General features: G+C 38.8%; 2 protein-coding genes across 2 annotated transcripts; one reads left to right on the forward strand and one right to left on the reverse strand.

The window, feature by feature from the left end:
• Positions 1–210: 210 nt before the first annotated feature.
• On the reverse strand, positions 211–970 carry LOC104223770 (uncharacterized). The gene is made up of 3 exons (XM_070168872.1): positions 764–970; positions 672–677; positions 211–561 (listed from the first exon to the last, which is right to left on the reverse strand). The coding sequence occupies exons 1-3, from the start codon at positions 968–970 to the stop codon at positions 211–213; spliced, it is 564 nt and encodes a 187-aa protein (XP_070024973.1).
• A 3,607-nt stretch (positions 971–4,577) lies between these two features.
• Positions 4,578–14,309, forward strand: LOC104223772 (casein kinase 1-like protein 1). The gene is made up of 12 exons (XM_070168547.1): positions 4,578–4,688; positions 5,594–5,663; positions 5,757–5,905; positions 5,992–6,087; positions 6,181–6,251; positions 12,967–13,028; positions 13,122–13,185; positions 13,249–13,333; positions 13,411–13,537; positions 13,622–13,698; positions 13,770–13,833; positions 14,003–14,309. Exons 3-12 carry the CDS (start codon positions 5,813–5,815, stop codon positions 14,134–14,136), a joined length of 873 nt encoding a protein of 290 aa, XP_070024648.1. The 5' UTR covers positions 4,578–4,688; positions 5,594–5,663; positions 5,757–5,812; the 3' UTR covers positions 14,137–14,309.
• Positions 14,310–19,701: the final 5,392 nt, after the last annotated feature.

Below are 19,701 nucleotides of genomic sequence, written 5' to 3' on the forward strand. Positions count from 1 at the left end.
AAATAAATTGTAGTCTACTTCATAATGATCTTTAAAAACTTAAACGATTACACAAAAAATCTGCTAACTTTAACCCACTAACAGTTAGTTTGAATAACTATTCTAACTACATGATATTCATTTCTTCTTGGGCGCACTCTTGCAAGATCTTTTGTTATGCCCTTCACCTCCACAATTTTCACATGACACCTTGTACTTCTTTGACTTTATTTAATCATATATTTTATATCTTTCCTTTTGAGGTCTCCCTGGCTGCCTTTTATCTCCCGTTGGTGGATTTACTGCCTCATCCAAAATATATTGTGGCGCATTCCATTTGCTTTCATCAGGAAGAGGATTTATTGGTATTTCATACGTACGCAAAAGGCTCTCCCTTGTGTAATTCGGAGAGCAATAGTTTTCATATGTTTCATTCATGTGCCTTAATGTTGTCAAAGCTTGCGCACATGGAAGTTCTTCAAGTTGGAATTGGCCACAGCTACATTTCTTATTTTCTAGACACACAATGTACAGCTTCACACCATCTAACACAGTATGTATATGATCTGTTGAAGCCCTCACCTACAATTGTAGAACAAACAGAAAAAATATTATATCAATCATAAAAATAGATTATCTACAACTTATCTACAAATCATCTACAAATATTCTACACCTAATCTAAAACCTACAATTATCTACAATTTGATTACAATTTATCTACAATCTGGAAACACTGCATATTAAGTAATTATTTTTTCTGCACCAAATAAATAGATCTTACCCTAAGCTTCTGAGATAATGTTCTGTTGTTCTCTAATTCTCTGTTGAATTTGGACCCAAGAAATGTGAAAGTACCCTTCACCTTCAATAACTTTTCGTTAGTCCAACGTTCTAGCAGTGTCCGCATATACTCTAAAAGGTCAAATATCGGCAGCTCTCTTGCATTTTTTGTTACAGCGTTCAACGACTCTGTACTATTTGATGTCATTGTTCACGTTCTATTCACTGTTGCATGTACTCTTGACCATCTATGATAGCCAATATCATATAGGTAAGATTTTACACGGGGGTCTACCTCTTCAATCTTCGACATCCTTTCATTAAATTCATCCAGAGTGTATGACCGTGCTGTAGCAAAGTAAAATTCATGTAATTGTAGATGACCCTTTATATTTGTCCAAATATGCCACATGCAAGAGTAGTGTGGCATGCCCGGATAGACAATTGATGTTGCCTTCAGTATACTCTCATTCCTATCTGAAACAACACACATTGAAGATCTTTCACCATATGCCTGCTTGAATTGCTCAAAGAACCACTTCCAAGATGCGTCGTTTTCAGAATCAACCACAGCATATACCAAGGGCAATATTGTACCTACATTATTAATTCATAAAATATTAATTGGCAGCTTTGAAAATGTATATAAAAATATAAATACATAACAACTACAATATATCTTCATAATATAGACATGGATATCACCCTTGTTCTTGTATATAGGAACCATTGTGTTCCACCTCCACTCTTCGGGCATCTTCTTCGTTCTAAAATGACATTAAATAACCTAGTGAGCCACTTCAAGCCTACCTTGCCCGCACTCTTCCAAAACTCTACCGGGATTTTATCCGGCATGGTCGCTTTGCCCCTGCTCATCTTACGCATAGCCCCCTCAACTTCATCAACTCTAATCCGCCTACAATACCCAGAGTTACAACGACTCTCGGAGAGTTCCAAATTACCCATTACAATGCTCATGTCCCCTTCCTCATTCAAGAGACTATGACAGTAGGTTTGCCATCTCTGACGGATAAGCCCCTCATCCAACAATACTCTACCTTCTTCATCCTTAATGCACTTCACTTGGTCCAAGTCACGCGCCTTTCTTTCTTGCGCCTTGGCTAACCCGAACAACCTCTTATCCCCACCCCGGCCCTCGAGTTCCTCATACAAACGACTAAAAGCTGCAGTCTTGACCGCCGTAACTGCTAACTTTGCATCTTTCTTAGCCAACTTATAATGCTCCCTATTCACCCTCTTCTCCTCCTCGTTTACACTTTCCACTAGCTTCAGATACGCTATTTTCTTGGTTTCACTTTTCCTTGCACCTTTCCATTCCAACACCAGTCTCCTTTGTGACCACCAGAGTAACCTTTTGAGACCCCTAATACCTCTCTCGCGGCTTCCCTAATGCACTGCGCAGTCGTGGTCCACGTAGCGCACGTCCCCACTACTCCTCCAAGCCCTCATAGTCACCAGCTTGACCCCCAACTCCTGCGCTTTAATTTCCATCAAGGCTCCCCACTTGATCCTATGTTGGTTATACATCGCCCTCTTCCTCCTCTTCCTCGTGATCTCAAGGTCCATGACCAGGAGTCTATGAAGGGTCGAGAGGTTCTCAGTCGAGATGACCTTGCAATCCGTGTAAAGACGTCTATCAGACCTATATCGGACTTCCATCAGAATAAATAATCAATCTGAGTCTCAGCCACCGAACTCCGAAAGGTGACCAAGTGCTCCCTCTTCTCGAGGAAACTCGAGTTTGCTATTACCAAAGCAAATGCTCTAGCAAGGTTCAGTAGAGACGTACCTCCTCCGTTTCTATCTCTTAAACCAAAGCTACCATGCACATCAGTATACCCCTCAGACGTCGCTCCAATGTGGTGGTTAAAATCTCCTCCTGTGAAAAGCTTCTCGGTATGCGCGATACCACACACCATCTCATCCAAATCCTTCCAGAAACGCCTCTTGACTTCCTCATTCAAGCCTGCTTGGGGTGCGTACGCACTGATTATGTTCCAAGTAAAACCTCCAACAACTAGCTTAATAGTCATTAGCCCATCATTCACATTCCTAACCTCTACCACTAGTTCATGGAGGTCCTTATCAACCAAGATACCTACCCCGTTCCTGCCCCCACTCTCTTAGAATACCGAAGTTTGAAACTGCCCACATCCCGCACCTTATCTCCCGCCCACCTAGTCTCTTGTACACAAGCTATATTAATTTTCCTTTTCTCGAGAATCTTCGCTAACTCTACAGATTTTCCATTCAAAGTTTCTATGTTCTAAAACCCCAGTCTTAGCCTAGTAGCTCCCTTAGCCCTCTTACCCCCTCCCCCCACTGACACCCCCGAGGACAAGACCTTTCCCTACCATCGTTCACCAAAACCACTATAATCTAGGAGTCATTACGTAAGCACTATCCGGAAAACAAGCGACAAAAATAAAATGAATTGCTGAAATATAATCTACCACTAAAGGTCGCAAAACATGTGAAAAAATAAAATAAAGGAATTAACGGGAACTATAATCTACAATTAAAGGTCAGGAAAACAAGTGAAGTATAAAACAAAGGAACTGAAGGAACTATAATCTACAACTAAAGGACAGAAAAATAGGTGAAGAAATATAATAGGTAAAGGGGGTGTATACAGTAAAAATTAGAGGGTCCAATTTTTGGTCATTATGACGCTTCGTAAGCACGTCTCCAAGGGCTCGAGACAGGGGCTGAGGTTCAGCCCCGAGGGGTTATCAACATTGGACCTCGGGGCAGTGCAGATCGGCAGTTATGATGGAAAAACGGGAAGTTCCCAAGGCACGTGACTAAGACTGACCAAGTCTATTAGGCTAGTACGAGCCCGTACCGTGGCATTAAATGGTTGTACCTGCCAAGTATCTTTGTAATAAATGCATTAGTACTATGTTGGGATTTCCCCTCATATAAAAATGGGACCCTTGTCATTTTGTAACGGGACACATGATAGATAACATTCAATACAAGAACAAGAACATTCTCTGCTCTCTAATTTAAACACATTCTCCCTTGATTCTATTATTTACATTTATTGCTCATTGTTGATCATAAAGAGCCTTCGTCAAAGCTCTCAAAGCTGTTAGTCCTTCATCGACTGTCCATAACTTAGTACCGAGCTCGACCTCGAGGCCCCGATTCTCAGCCACTCGGTTTGCTTAACATACTGTTTTCAAGTTCTTATCTTATTTCCTAGTCTTATACTTTGCATCTATTGCCTAACAACTAACATAAAAATAAATCACATATTTTTAGAATCACAAGATCAAATCTAATTGTAATTACCATTTTCAAGGTAAACAGGGGCTATAATCTACAACTAAAGGTCACAAAGAAAATGTGCAAAACTAGATTAGAACTACTAGGGGATATTTGAAATAAAGATTCAAAATAAAGATGTAAACAGGTAGATAATAATATAAACAAGTAGGCAAAGCTATCACTAATGCAATTAATTTGACAATGTTACGGCAAATACTAACTAAAGATTCAAGAACGAAATAGGCAGGTAAGGAGATACAATTACACTAAAATATCAAACTATTAAAATATCAAGACAAGAGAGGAACAATAGAACCTGGTTTGCAGCCCTTTCAAGTTAATAGAAATCTGGCCGGCGGTCATGGATTGCGAGGAGCTTCAAATATTTTTGTGTTTTCTATGGAATTTACACCAACCAAGAAATCTTTTTCTCCAATGTAATACACTTCGCCGGAAAACCAAGATTAAGGCCACCACTTGGGGAACACTTATAATGGAGGTCCAGAAGCGAAAATGTTCAGTTAACGGAGAAATCGAAGTGAAGAAGCAAAAGAAAACGGCGAAAGATGACGGGAGGAACAAGGCTGTATCTCATTAAGAATCGAAATTGATTAATGAAAAATCGATGACCAGTAAGGAATCCAACTTTCCTCTTTTTTCTATTTTTTCGTTGCTCTTAGAGTGAATAGTCCTCTCTACTAAGAAAACAATATCCTTCTTGTGAAAACCAACAAGCAGCTATAACAAAGTTATTGAACGGAGCTACAGAAAATAGTATTCCAAGAACCCAAAAGAAACACAAGTGCCTGAATTCACCAATTCGGCAATTCACCAATCCCAAAATGCGGATAAAGAAGCGAATCCAATATAAATACCCCAAAGAATTACAAACAAAAAAGGGCCTCTTTAAAGGTCGCTATAATAAATGACGAACAAAGCGAAACTGAAGAATACGCGGTTGTGCCAATTAGAAAATTGTAGCAGTTGAATCTCAAAGTAAAGGAAAAGGGTATAATAAACAAATAACAGAAAGATGAGATGGATCGAAAAAGAAAGAAAATTTCACCCTTTAATGTTTAATACAGCAGCGATTGTGCAAGTGACGTCTAAACTTTCAAATAGATCTGTCTCCCAATTACTGCGGGAAAGAAACTTAAAAATATTATCTCCTATTTATTGGTTTCTTTGGTCCCCAACATTGACTACATGGAATGAAATAGAAACTGCTTGCTTATTAGTTGGGGACATTATAGTACTACTATGTAGCCGTGCATTGGTCTTAGCTCTGAAGCGTATTCCATGCCAGCAACATTTAAGATCATTACATATCTCTAGCTTTTTGAAGCAACATTGGGAAGATGAATCTCATATGTAGAATATTCCTATATACAAGTATCTGCAAAATGTTAGGTTGCCGAGGTGCTTTATTTGCTTTTGCTTTTACGTCTTGGATTGGAATGTCTTGTCTTTTCCGACGTTATAACTGGCTATTCCATCTATTATTTTTTTATGTTACAATATCTTAAATATTTTGCAGGAAAATGTCGAGACAAAGCATCCTCAATTGCTATTTGAGTCGAAGTTGTATAGAGTTCTTCAGGGAGGAAGTAATTGGCTTATCCTGTTTCTATTCCTAATCTCTGTTCCCACTTTTCTAGTTTGTTCTGGTTAGCATTATAATTGTAATACTTTTCATGTAGCTGGAATTCCAAATGCGAGGTGGTTTGGCGTGGAGGGAGATTACAATGTTCTGGTCATGGATTTGCTTGGACCCAATCTTGAATTTTTATTAAATTTTTACAGTAGGAAGCTTTCCCTGAACACAGTTTTGATGCTTGCAGATCAAATGGTTAATTAAAATTTAATGCTTCAAATTTTAGCATTAGTATACCTTAAAATGTGTTGGTTATATGGCTATTCTGGTATTTACTGCAGATAAATTGTGTCGAATTTGTTCATTCTAAATCATTTTTGCACCGAGACATCAAGCCAGACAATTTTCTAATGGGCTTGGGAAGGCGTGCAAAACAGGTCCCATATTCTTATTACTGTGTCGTTACTTTTTTTACCATGATTTTGCAGGATTTATGTTTCTTTAATATTTTGTTTTGGCTTAAAGTGCAGGCCTACATTATTGACTTTGGTCTAGCCAAGAGGTACAGAGACACTTCAAGTCACAAACACATTCCTTACAGGTAAGTTTATTATGAGTTGCTCATTTGGTAGGATATTAAGTGTTTACCGCACCTTTCTTTCTTTCCACTTTAAAATCTTGAAAATACTCTAGCGGAGGATGTAGTGAATTCTCACTTGCCCCTTGTGTTCTTTTCCCTTGTTTATAAAAGCTCTGAGTTTGCTTTAGCATTGGAAGCAAGGCAATCTGTACTCCATATAAAATTCCCTTCCAAAGAGGACATCATGACGCAATATGCTTATCCTAAAAGAGGACATCATGACCGAAATGAAGAATCATGTCTATATACTATTAAAAGGAAAGAAAAAAGCCTCCACATTAAGCCAAGTGGTAGCCTCGCAATAGGCCACTTGGCAATTTAGGAAAAAGTTAGTTAGGTTAGGTAATAATTATTTTCTCTTTGAATTTAATTTTAAAAATAAATAAATTATGCATTATGTGTTTTTTATTTCAATTTAAATACACTTAACTATTTTTTTACGAAACTATAGTTTTTATATATTGAAAATTATTTATTTTGAAACTTGTTCTATTTTAAATTGGGAAGTTGCCAGAACATAATATAACTTTATATATTATATTAAAAGAATGATAGTGAAGCATGAGGTCAAGCCAAGTATCATATAGAGAAAATACTACCTCGCACTTTAAAGGCAAAATTTAACTTCATTTTACTACAAAAATCTAATATAAATCTATATTATAGAATTGTATAGACAATTTGTAATGCTAAGAGTGTTGAAATTGAAAGATAAAATACACAATCTTTAATATTCTTATTGGATTATATCATTCTATATATTTGAATTGAGATAAAGCTTCTAAATTTGAGTCGAGAGACAAAAATATTTGAATTAATTTAAAGAATAAAATACATTCTTCTCTCTTCCCCTATTTATATTGGTCTCGCAGGTCATTATCAATTCGCACAAAATAAAAGATATGCAATAATGAAACAATTAGAAGAAACATAGTAAAAAAATGTAAAAATCAAAGCTTAATATTGAAAATAAAATAAAAGAAAAGTCTAATTGCTTATTCCATATAATGTAAAAAAAATATTAAGAATATTGATGCATTTTATATAAAAATATAGAAGAACATATAGATGGACGAAGTAAAAATCAAAATTAGTATTAACTATGAAACTATTTCAGTTATTAATTATAGATAAAATACTAAATTTAATAAATAAAAGAAAGTAATAAATAATAATCCATTTATTATTGATAAATTTAGACAATTGAAGAATTAAGCAGCTTGAAAGTGAAGCCAAGTGGTATTCAAGCTTGATATGAAGATAATATATTAAATGTTGTCTAAATTATATTAAAAGGATGGTAGTCAACCTTGATTGAAGCCAAGTGGCGTACTAAAAAAAGAAAAAAAATATATAATGATAAGACTTATTTACATTTGAGATGAGAAAGCGCTTTTATAATTCATCATCATCATCATACCCAGTATAATCTCACATGTGGGGTCTGGGGAGAGTAATATGTACGCAAACCTTACCCCTTCCTGGAGAGGTAGAGAGGCTGTTTCCGATAGACCATCGGCTCAAGAAAAGTGCTTTTATAATTATGATGAAAAAATTCAATAGATAATACCATGGAATTCAAATCTTAATAAAATCAAAATCAAATAATATTGAACAATGAAAGAATTTCAAGTAACGAATAAATAAACTTACTCACAAGAAAAATAAAAAATTTATTATAAAATTATAGATATAAAAATTATTTGAATTTGAGACGAGAAAGTATTTTTTGAATTATGATGAGAAAATTCATAAAAATAATAAAACATAACTAAAACCATAATAGATAAAGACAAAAATAAAGATGGTCAAACCAATTAGATCACACAACATGATTTATAATCTCCGCACTCGCGCGGGTGCTATACTAATGTTATTAAAATTTCCCTTTGAGCAATCAAAATACTTTAATTTCATAAGAAACAAAAAAAAAATTATTAATTTTTTAAATAAACACTTCGGATAGTCCTGTTTGCTTTTGGATTAGACAATTGGGGGGTTTCTTGTTTTTGGCTAACTTTTAGATGTTGTAATCACAACACTATTACTGCTTTTGACATTAATAATTCTTACCTTCTCTTAAAAAGGTGATATAGTCATATTGGCGTCAGTTGAGCGCAATGTAAAGTTACAGCTAGGGTTGTTTTATAGATTTTAATATGATGGTGCAATATTCCTATTTGTCTATACAACAACAACAATAACCCAGTGAAATCCCACTAGTGGGGTCTGGGGAGGATAGTGTGTACGCAGACCTTACCCCTAACACGAAGGAGTAGAGAGGCTGTTTCCGAAAGACTCTCGGCTCAAGAAGACAAAAAGACAAACGAATACAATATTAGTAACACCACAGAAATAATATGAAAGAATATATATATGAAAAATAGGAACAACATGAAAATAAAGGAATGATACAAAGCAAAAGCAAAATAGTATCCCTACCAAAATAGTCTCACAAAGTTATGGCATAAGGCAAGACTCAACTACCTCCTAGCCTACAACCCTAATACTCGACCTCCACATGTTCCTATCAAGTGCCATGTCCTCGGAAATCTGAAGCATCGCCATATCCTGCCTAATCACCTCCCCACAATACTTCTTAGGCCGCCCTCTACCTCTTCTCGAGCCCTTCACAACCAGTCGTTCGCACCTCCTTACCGGAGCATCTGGGCTTCTCCTCTGAACGTGCATGAACCACCTGAGCCTTGTTTCCCGCATCTTGTCCTCAATGGGAGCCCCGCACACCTTCTCCCTAATATCATCATTCCTAATCTTATCCATCCTACTATGCCCGCACATCCACCTCAACATCCTCATTCCTGCTACCTTCATCTTCTGGATATGTGATTTCTTAACCGGCCAATACTCAGCCCCATACATCATGACTGGCCTAACCACCACTTTATAGAACTTACCTTTGAGTATCAGTGGCACTCTTTTGTCACACAATACTCCAGATGCTAACATCTACTTCATCCGTCCTACCCCGATACAGTGTGTAACATCCTCGTCGATCTCCCTTCCCCCCTGGATAACCGACCCAAGGTACTTGAAGCTCTCTACTCGGGATGACTTGTGATTCAAGCCTCACATCCACGCCCACTTCCCTCTGCTCAGCGCTGAACTTACACTCCAGGTATTCCATCTTTGTCCTGCTAAGCTTGAAACCCTTAGATTCAAGAGTTTGTCTCCATACCTCCAGCCTCTCGTTAACACCGGTTCGCGATTCATCAATCAGAACTATGTCATCGGCGAATAGCATGCACCATGGCACATCCCCTTGAATGTGATGTGTTAACGCGTCCATCACCAGGGCGAATAGGAACGGACTGAGCGCAGAACCTTGGTGTAACCCCATAACAACCAGAAAATCCTCAGAGTCGCCTCCTACTGTCCTAACCCGAGTTTTTGCCCCATCACACATGTCCTTAATCGTCATAATGTAGGGAACCGACACGCCTTTTGCCTTCAAGCTTCTCTAGAGAACTTCTCTAGGAACCTTGTCATACGCTTTTTCTAGGTCAATAAACACCATGTGCAGATCTTTCTTCCTATCTCTGTACTGTACTGTTCAACCAACCTCCTAACAAGGTGTATAGCTTCTGTAGTAGAACGACCCGGCATGAAACCAAATTGGTTGTTGGAAACGGACACCGTCATCCTCAACCTTGCTTCAACCACCCTCTCCCATACTTTCATAGTATGACTCAGTAATTTGATACCCCTATAATTGTTACAACTCTGGATATCACCTTTGTTCTTATACAGTGGGACCACCGTACTCCACCTTCACTCATCCGACATCCTCTTCGCCTTAAAAATAACATTCAACAACCTAGTCAACCACTCCAACCCACCGGAATCTCGTCAGGCCTGGTCGCTTTGCCCCTACTTATCTTACTCATAGCTCCCATGACCTCCTCAACCTTGATGCGCCTGCAGTACCCAGAGTCACTATGACTCTCGGAATACTCCAATTCACCGAGCACAATATCCCGATCCCCTACTTCATTGAGAAGTTTTTGAAAGTAAGTCTGTCATCTCCTCTTAATCTGGGAATCTTCCATCAATACTCTACCATCGTCGTCCTTGATGCATCTCACTCGGTCTAAATCTCGAGCTTTCCTCTCTCTCAGCTTGGCCAGCCTAAATAACTTATTCTCCCCTCCTTTCTCCCCTAGTTCCTCGTACATACGACTATAAGCCGCAGTCTTAGCCTCCGTGACCGCCAGCTTCGCTTCCTTCCTAGCTACCTTATACCTCTCCATACACGCTCGCCTCTCCCCCTCACCTATGCTCCCCACTAACGTTCGGTACACCTCTTTTTTTCGCTTCCACTTTACTTTGTACCACTTCATTCCACCACCAGTCTCCTTTATGCCTGCCGGAGATGCCCGTCGAGACCCCTAACACCTCTCTCGCAGCCTTTCTTATACAGTTTGTTGTCATTGACCACATAGAGTTCGCGTCACCGCTGTTCCTCCAAGCTCCCATAACCGACAACCGTCCTTCCAACTCTTGACCTTTGTCCTTAGTTAAGGCTCCCCACCTGATTCTCGGTCTTCCTCGAGCAGACATTTTCCTCCTCTTCACCATAATACCAACGTCTATCACCAAGAGCCTATATCGCGTCACGAGTATCTCACATGGAATCACCTTGCAATCCTTGCACAACCCTCTGTCGTGCCTCCTGAGGAGGAGATAGTCAATCTGAGTCTTCGCCACTGCATTTTGAAATGTAACCAAATGCTCTTCCCTCTTCGGAAAGCAAGAGTTAGCAACCACCAACCCAAAAGCCTTAGCAAAGTCCAGTAACGAGGTTCCTCCTCCGTTTCTCTCCCCAAAACCGAAGCCTCCATGCACTTCGTCATACACACCTGCGGTCGACCCAATATGGCCATTGAAATCCCCTCCTATGAATAACTTCTCAGTAGGTGGTACCTGACGTATAATCTCATCCAAACCCTCCCAAAAGCGCCGTTTAACCTCGTCATCTAGGCCCATATGTGGCGCATAGGCACTAACGACGTTTACGGTGTACTGACCAACTACCAACTTAATAATCATCAATCTATCATTCACTCGTCTAACCTCAACAACAGACTCTCTAAGTTCCCTATCCACCAAAATACCCACTACATTCTTACCCTTATGGGTTCCAGAGTTCCAAAGTTTATACCCATACGCATCCCTCGCACTCGACCCTGTCCACCTTGTCTCCTGGACACACGCTATATTGACCCTCCTCTTCTTGAGGATCTTCGCCAGCTCTATAGATTTACCTGTCAATGAACCTACGTTCCATGACCCAATTCTCAATCGATGGACACCCTTAATCCCTTTACCTCCCTTGCATCCCAACCCACCTCCTAGCCCCCGCCCTACCTCCCGACCCACCCCCCCCCCCCCCCGCACGCCCTGAGGACATGAACTCACTCGACCATCCAGACTACAACCACTATAACCCCACGGACTAGGGGGAATCACGAACAGACACCACGGAACAAAATAGAATAAGACAAGAAGCCACTACAGCCGCCCTAATACGGTGACTAAACTAATAAGAACTAAAAGGACAACAATTTTACTAACACAATAGTGGTAAATAGGCAAACGGGAGGTACCAATTCCCGTGAGTATAACCTGAGAATTGTCTTGGTATACTTGACTGTATTGTGTCCACCTAGCTCGTTCGCGTCCAACTCCTGTCGTTCCTTGCTGATACTCGGGTTGTTCTTCACCGTTTGCACGTGCACGTCTCGCTCGCCGCCCAAAGCCACTGGTCCTAACCGAAACTGTTAGACAGGTCATGCTGCGTCGTGTCAGAAAGCTGTTCGGGAGTTGCCGGGAATTATGAAACCTGCCGGAAATCTGTACCCACCTGAAAATGGCTTGACCTCGCCGGAAAAGGATCCGCACCTCTGGCTTGAAGACGGGTCTGGTTTGTGTGTCACCACGGCACCGCAACCAGGCCTGAAACCTGACTGTGGTTGTTCCCACTCGCCGACGACTGATCCGTGTCTCACCGGAGTAAGAGGGGGAGAAGACAAGACGGGAAAGGAGGAGAGGCGGGGTGAGAGAGATGGGCAGAGAGAGAGAGGAGGGGTGTTGGATGATGGGGAGGAGAGAGGGGCGAGGGGACTTACCTGGGCGGAGGGTGATCGCCGGCGACTGAACTAGTCGCTGTTAAAAATTTCTTATGTTACCGTTGGCAGTGAGCGTTTGGAGAGAGAGAGAGAGAGCGTTTTTCAAAACAATAATGATGCTATAATGCAAAATATACTGCTTTTAATGAATGCATGTATTCCTACCAAAAACACTTACATTATGTTTGGGTTAAAAGGATTTGTAAGGAATGGAAACAAGAGACTAATGGTTGTACTTGAACTTTTGAAAGATACTCTACCACTCCCTTGAGGAGACTAATGATTATACTTAACTTTGAAAAATACTCTACCACTCCCTCTCCATCCCTTAAAGAAAACATTGTGGTGTGAATATCTGTATATTCCAGCTTAGAATTGTAGGTACAACAGAGGGCTACTCTCTTCTTAAATTCAGTGTGTACTAGGATATTATATTATTTTTGTGCCAATACATTAACGTATCTGCATTTGTGAATCTTATTATATCATTTAGCTTACATGGGTATATTTTATGGTATTTGGCCCTGCAGAGAGAACAAAAGCTTTACAGGCTCTCCAAGATATGCTAGCATGAACACTCACCTTGGTATCGGTAAGTATTGTTATTCTTTAGACTTGGTTTTCACTTTTCTGATAGATGAACTTTGCTGTCTTTTGACTTGATGTACTATTTTGGTAATTATAGAACAAAGCAGGAGGGATGATTTGGAATCTCTTGGATATGTTCTCATGTACTTACTCCGAGGAAGGTGATTTTTGCTGCAATATGTCCTCTTGTTTTTGCCTGCATTGTTTGACATCTATTATTGCAGTCTTCCTTGGCAAGGGTTCAAAGCAAGCACTAAGGAGCAGAAGTATGAGAAAATTAGAGAAAAGAAGGTTTCAACATCCATTGAGGTAATTTATTCGCAAATATGGTGATTGGACTCCTTTTTACGTACATGGAATTTAACTGCTGATCTGTGTTTCTGCAGGACTTATGTCGGGGTTATCCTACTGAATTTGCATTATATTTCCAGTATTGTCGTTCTCTCCAGTTTGAGGACGAACCAGATTATGCTTCTCTAAAGAGAATATTCCGTGACCTCTTCGTCCGTGAAGGTCTTAATAAGCTTGGAGATGCTTTTTAGCTTTGTCTGTTAATACACGGTCTTGCTTTTCGTTACAGTTTTCTATCCTTTGCAGGCTTTCAATTTGACTATGTTTTTTATTGGATATTGAGGTCCCAGCAAGCTCAAATTGCAACTCCTTCCCAACCTCTTGTAAGTGGTATTGCATCTCTGTTTTCTTCATATAAGCTTCACTTACATCTGACAATGGTTGCTTTATTTAGGGCCCTGGTGCCGGACCCAGCTCAGACATTCCTCCAGCCATTCCCAATGCAGAAAGACATTCAGGTTATTTTCTGGCATGCCTCTCTGTGTTCTCTTATTTCTAAACTTGAGCACGCTGACACTATATCCTCGGTGTAATTGGCTTTTGTAACTACTAAAATACTGGTCAATTCTCCTTGTCCTTTTTTTTAAAAGGGAATTTCATTTTCATCTGCTCTCCTAAATTTTGCAGGTGAAGAAGGAAGACAATCAGCAGATCCTTTTCGAAGGAGTAGTTCTTGGCCACTCATAAATGCTGGAAGTTCACCCGGGCAGAGGAGTCCTATTGCAAATGCTTCCACGAGCAGGGATGATATTGAAGTATAACAAGAGAACCTGATGCCTTCCATAATCAAGACTTTTGAAGCTATTACAGTTATCGTGTCTAGTCTTCCATTACTGCAGATAATTTTTCCCTGAGATGTGTAGTTCTATATTAACTTTAGCTTAGCTCGTAGGAAAAGAAATAGTAATGATCAGTTGTTTTTGAAGGTTTCAAAGTTATCAAAATTGAAATTTAGTCTGCTATACGAGTCGACGCTTTCCTCCTAGTGGATCTCTGAGGCGAGGTTTCGTTTCTGGGAGCCATGAAACATTCACAATGGGAAATGATTCTGATTCTCGCGCGCACCTGAGTCAAGTCCAAGGACCATGCAGAATATTTCAGGTGGACATAGGAACTCTCCACTCGGTGGATCATCTGATCCTAAATATGCCTCATCTGGCTAGAGTTCTTTTGGCACAATGAACTATGAATCCGCACTCGAAAGGAGTTCGAGATTAAGAGCCAGTTTGGCCAAGCTTTTCGGAGCCAAAAGTACTTTTTTTCCACAAAAAAGTACTTTTTAAAAAATTTAAGTTGTTTGGCCAAGATAAAAAAGTACTTTTGACCAGCAACAGAAGCAATTTTTTTTGCTTTTGGGAAGAAGCAGAAAATTCTAGCTTCTTCCAAAAAGCAGAAGCAGAAAATTAATTTATTTAAGATAATAAAACTATCCTCCCCTTAAAATTTATACTTTTCAAGTTATCCCTTACTAATTTAAGTTTTTTTCATATTTGTTTTTGATTTTTATCATTCTCTTAAATTTAAAGATATTATATACATAAATCATATTGTAACTTTCCAATACTTTATTGACTTTTCTTGTTTTTGATTTTTTTTGGGTATAATGTTTTGTAACTTTTCAAATTATCTTCTTACTAAAGCAAATTAGCTACCTCCTTTGGATTATCAATTCTCTTCCTACAAATAATCATTTATAATTTCTTCTGTTATAGGCTATTAGTTCTCGAATTTTTAAAACAATTATCAAATTTAGTTTGTGAAAATTACCTACCAATCGGTAATAAATTTACTTATCGCGTAATCTATCTATATATTATTAAAAGATGAAAAAAAAAACATCCACATTAAGCCAAGTGGCAGTCTCATAATAGGTCGCTACGCAATTTACGACAAAGTTGGTTAGGTTAGGTTAGGTAATAATTAGTTTCTAATTAAATTTTTTTAAAATTAAATTATACATTATGTGTTGCTAATAATTAGTTACTCTTTAAAATTATTTTTATTTTACGCTCATTGCCATATTTCAAGTTTGTCACTCAGAATCATCTAGTTACAACTACCATAACTATACATAATTTCATCTAACGATATTCTTCTACCGATAAGGAATTCAACTATTATGCTAATGAAGACATTACTGCAAAGATTGAGGAAGGAGATGTGTCTTATGATATTCCTTTAGAAATGCAAGGCAAATCTACTACTAATATGGAGGCATTGTATGATAGAAGCAGAGATGAAATTGTTGGAAAATATTATCATGTGTGAGTGACTTTGCTTATTTCATGATAGATTATAAGTATATCGTAATTTGTGGAATAAAATTTTAATTTGTGCGAAATAATGTATTTTGATTATAACAATAAGTAATTATACTAGATAATATTATATACATTGGTATAACTATATATGTAAAATTGAGTTAAATCTTCATTATATTTGTTTACTTTATATTTTATATTTTAATTAAATAAAATAAAAAATAATAAAAGTCTCTTACAATAAATATTTAAGTTTATTTTTCTCTTTAAAATAATTATAAGACCTTGGTACTATCCTTTTTGTTAATTTGATACTCAAAAGTACTTTTTAGAAAGATTGGCCAAACACAATTTGTTTACCAAATGTTGCAAAAAGTACTTCATAAATAAATTGACCAAACACAAACTGTTTTTTTTCAAAAGTACTTCCGGAAAAAGTACTTCTGAAAAAAGTACTTTTAAAAATAAGCAGATTTTGGCAGCTTGGCCAAACGGGCTCTAAATTTTGAAGAAAAGGGGCCTCAACAATATGACGTAAGTAATACTAGTGAAATTGGGCTCGAAGGTGAAGGATTTGGCCAACCAATAGCCTGTTTGGCCAACCTGCAAAAATCAACTTATTTTGAGAAGTACTTTTCTCAAAAGTACTTTTGGTGAAAGCAGTTTGTGTTTGACTAATTAATTTGAAAAATATTTATGCGCAGTAATTAGTGTTAGGCCAAGTTTTAAAAAATTGCTTCTAAGTGTATTTTTCTCAAAAGTACTTTTCAAAAAAGTGCTTTCGGAAAGAAACTATTTTTTTCTGCTTCTTCAAAACTTCTACTCAAAAGTATTTTTTTCTCCTTTCAAAAACTTGGCCAAACACCTTAATTTTACAAAAAAAAAAAAGCACTTTTGACAAAAAAAAAAAATGCTTTTGCCGCAACCAGGGTATAAGTCTTAGTGCAGGTAAGTCCTCATCACCGTGAGAAAGGTGAGAGTACACGACAGAGAAATGAAGATATCGTTTGCACATAGTCCAAAGCTATATGCATACATTATTAGAAGCACAATTATCTGAGAACAGTATTGCGATTTCCCAGTGGTCTTGCGTAATATTGAGCCTTATTTGAAACAGTTTATATGCGGTAAAAATCAGAGGGTCCAATTTTATGATCATTATAACGCTTTGTAGGCACGTCTCCAAAGGCTCGAGACAATGGTCGAGGTTCAACCCCGAGGGATTATAAACGTTTGACCTCGTGGCAGCGCAGATCGGTAGTTATGATGGAAAAACGGAAAGTTCCCAAGGTACGTGGTTAAAGCTGACTAAAGCTACTAGACTAGTTCAAGCCGTACCATGGCATTAAATGGTTGTACCAGCCATATATCTTTGTAATATATATTTTTTTTCTATGTGGGGATTCCCCCTCATATATAAAGGAAACCCTTGTCATTTTGTAGAAGATACACAACATTGAATTCAAGAACATTCTCTGCTCTCTAACTTAAACATATTCTCCCTTGATTCTATTATTTACATTTATTGCTTACATCTATTCCCTCCGGTCCAAAATAAGTGATTTTTTTGTTGGTTTCACACATATTAAAAAATTCACCTTTTAACATTAATTAGCAATGAAATTGACCATATTAACCTTTACTATCTCTTCACATAAACACTCCTAACACATACTCCATCATTAATTACTCTAAGGGCAATGTAGGAAAAAAAAATAATTAATTCATTCTTGAAATATGAAAAAATCACTTATTTTGGACCACAAGAAAAAACCAAAAAATTACTTATTTTGGACCAGAGGGAGTATTGTGTTTCATTAATTGTTCTTCATTTACTACTCATTATTGATGATAAAGAGCCTTCATCAAAGCTCTCAAAACTATTAGTCCTTCATCAGCTGTCCACAACCTAATACCTAGCTCGACCTCGAGGCCCCGTATAACCTGGCTCGAGGCCCCGATTCTCAGCCACTCAGTTTGCTTAAACATACTGCTTTCAAGTTTTTATCTTATTTTCTAGTCTCATACTTAGCATCTATTGCTTAACAACTAGCACAAATATAAATCACGTATTTTTAGACCCACAAAATCAAATCTAATTGTAATTACCATTTTCAAGGTAAATAGTTTGGCGCCCACCGTGGGGCTAAAAATAATAGCGGTTGTTTTCTTGCTGGTTTATTACATAATACAATTTATCTTTCACACTTTTTCTTGTCCAAGAATCTTTGATTTTAGGTCAAAATGTCTAACTCAGTAAATGCATATGAAAATGATGGTCTCGAAGACCATGGAGAGAATGGTGTAGTTGTTCCAAGCATCAGTGTACCACCGCGAAACTCTGAGAACGCACCTGAGCCCATCCCCGTGAATGTGGTCTCACGCAACGCCCAACACGTCGATATAAGCTCTCACACTAACATGAGTATAAGCCAAGAAGACCAACAAGAGGCTTAGAAAAAACTACAGTTCGGGAGGAACAAGAGGTTAGCCTTCACGTCATTTTTGAAATGTTGCAGGCATAACAGCTAGCAATTGCTCAATTGCAAAGCCACCAAAAAACTCCAAGCACTGCAGCACCGGAAACGGCTCCTCGAGCCGAACAGGTACCAGAAAGATCGAGCAACAACGGGTCAGCAGCCGACCCCGCTATTATGAAGATGCTCGAGGACCTCATAAAGAGAATTGAGTTGGGTGAAAAGATGATAGAAGCCAACGACAAAAAGGTGGAGACCTACAATTTAAGGGTCGATTAGATTCCGGGCGAACCCCTATCCTGAAGGGTGTAGACTCAAAAAAGTTCGTACAAAAGCCATTCCCACAAAATGCTGCTCCAAAGCCCATCCCGAAGAAATTCATAATGCCCGATCTTCCGAAGTACAACGGAACCTCGGACCCCAATGAGCATGTCACTGCTTACAATTGTGCGGTGAAGGGCAATGACCTGAGGGAAGACGAGATCGAATCCATCCTGCTAAAAAAGTTCAGAGAAACACTTTCTAAAGGGGCCATGATGTGTTATCATAACCTAGCCCCAAACTCAATAGACTCGTTTGCCATGCTGGAAGATTATTTCATAAAGGCACATGCCGGTGCCATCAAGGTGGATATAAGGAAATCCAACGTCTTCAAAATCAAACAAAGAGAAAAGGAGATGTTGCGGGAGTTCGTATCTCGCTTCCAAATGGAGTAAATGTAATTACCACCAGTCTCCGACGATTGGGAAGTACAAACCTTCACTCAAGGTTTGAACGAATGAAGCTCGGTGGCTTCGAAGCAGCTGAATCAGAATTTGGTTGAATATCCCGCTGTGACTTGGTCGGATGTCCACAACCGACACCAATCAAAGATCAAGGTCGAGGACGACCAACTAAGAGCCCCCTCGGGCTCAGTATATCCTAGCAGTCTTCTGGCAAAGGAATCAAAGCCAAATTTGGAAAGGTACCAGCCATACATCGAAGATAGAAGAAACGCCCCAAGGCATAACATACCCTAAAATGACCAAAGGACAGGTCGAGGTCAGAATCCTCGGGGACTCATGAGCAGAGCCGGATTCGACAAATACACAGGACCGACAGAGGCACCCCGATTGTCTGAATACAACTTCAACGTTTACGTTTCAGACATCGATAAAATCAGAGACACCAGGTGGCCAAGACCCGCACTATCAGATCCGTCGTAAAGGAACCCTAACTTGGTATGCGAATTTCACGGCACGCACGGTCATAGGACCGAAGATTGCTAACAGCTCCGAGAAGAAGTAGCCTGACTACTCATCAAAGGGCACCTCCGAGAGTTCCTTAGCGTTCGAGCCAAAAATCAGTTTCGGGGAAAGAGAGGCGAACATGAAAAACGAAATGGATGAGCCGCAACATATCATCCACATGATCGTTGGAGGAATCGACATACCGCAGGAACCCGTTATCAAAAGAACAAAAATATCCATCACCAGGGAGAAACGAACTTGAGGTTACATACCTGAGGACGCCCTCACATTTAGCGACGAGGACATCGAGGCCCTGTCTCAGCCTCATAACGACGCATTGGTAATTTCTTTTCTTGTGA

Source organism: Nicotiana sylvestris, chromosome 3 (genome assembly GCF_000393655.2).
Source record: "Nicotiana sylvestris chromosome 3, ASM39365v2, whole genome shotgun sequence".
NCBI lineage: Eukaryota > Viridiplantae > Streptophyta > Magnoliopsida > Solanales > Solanaceae > Nicotiana > Nicotiana sylvestris.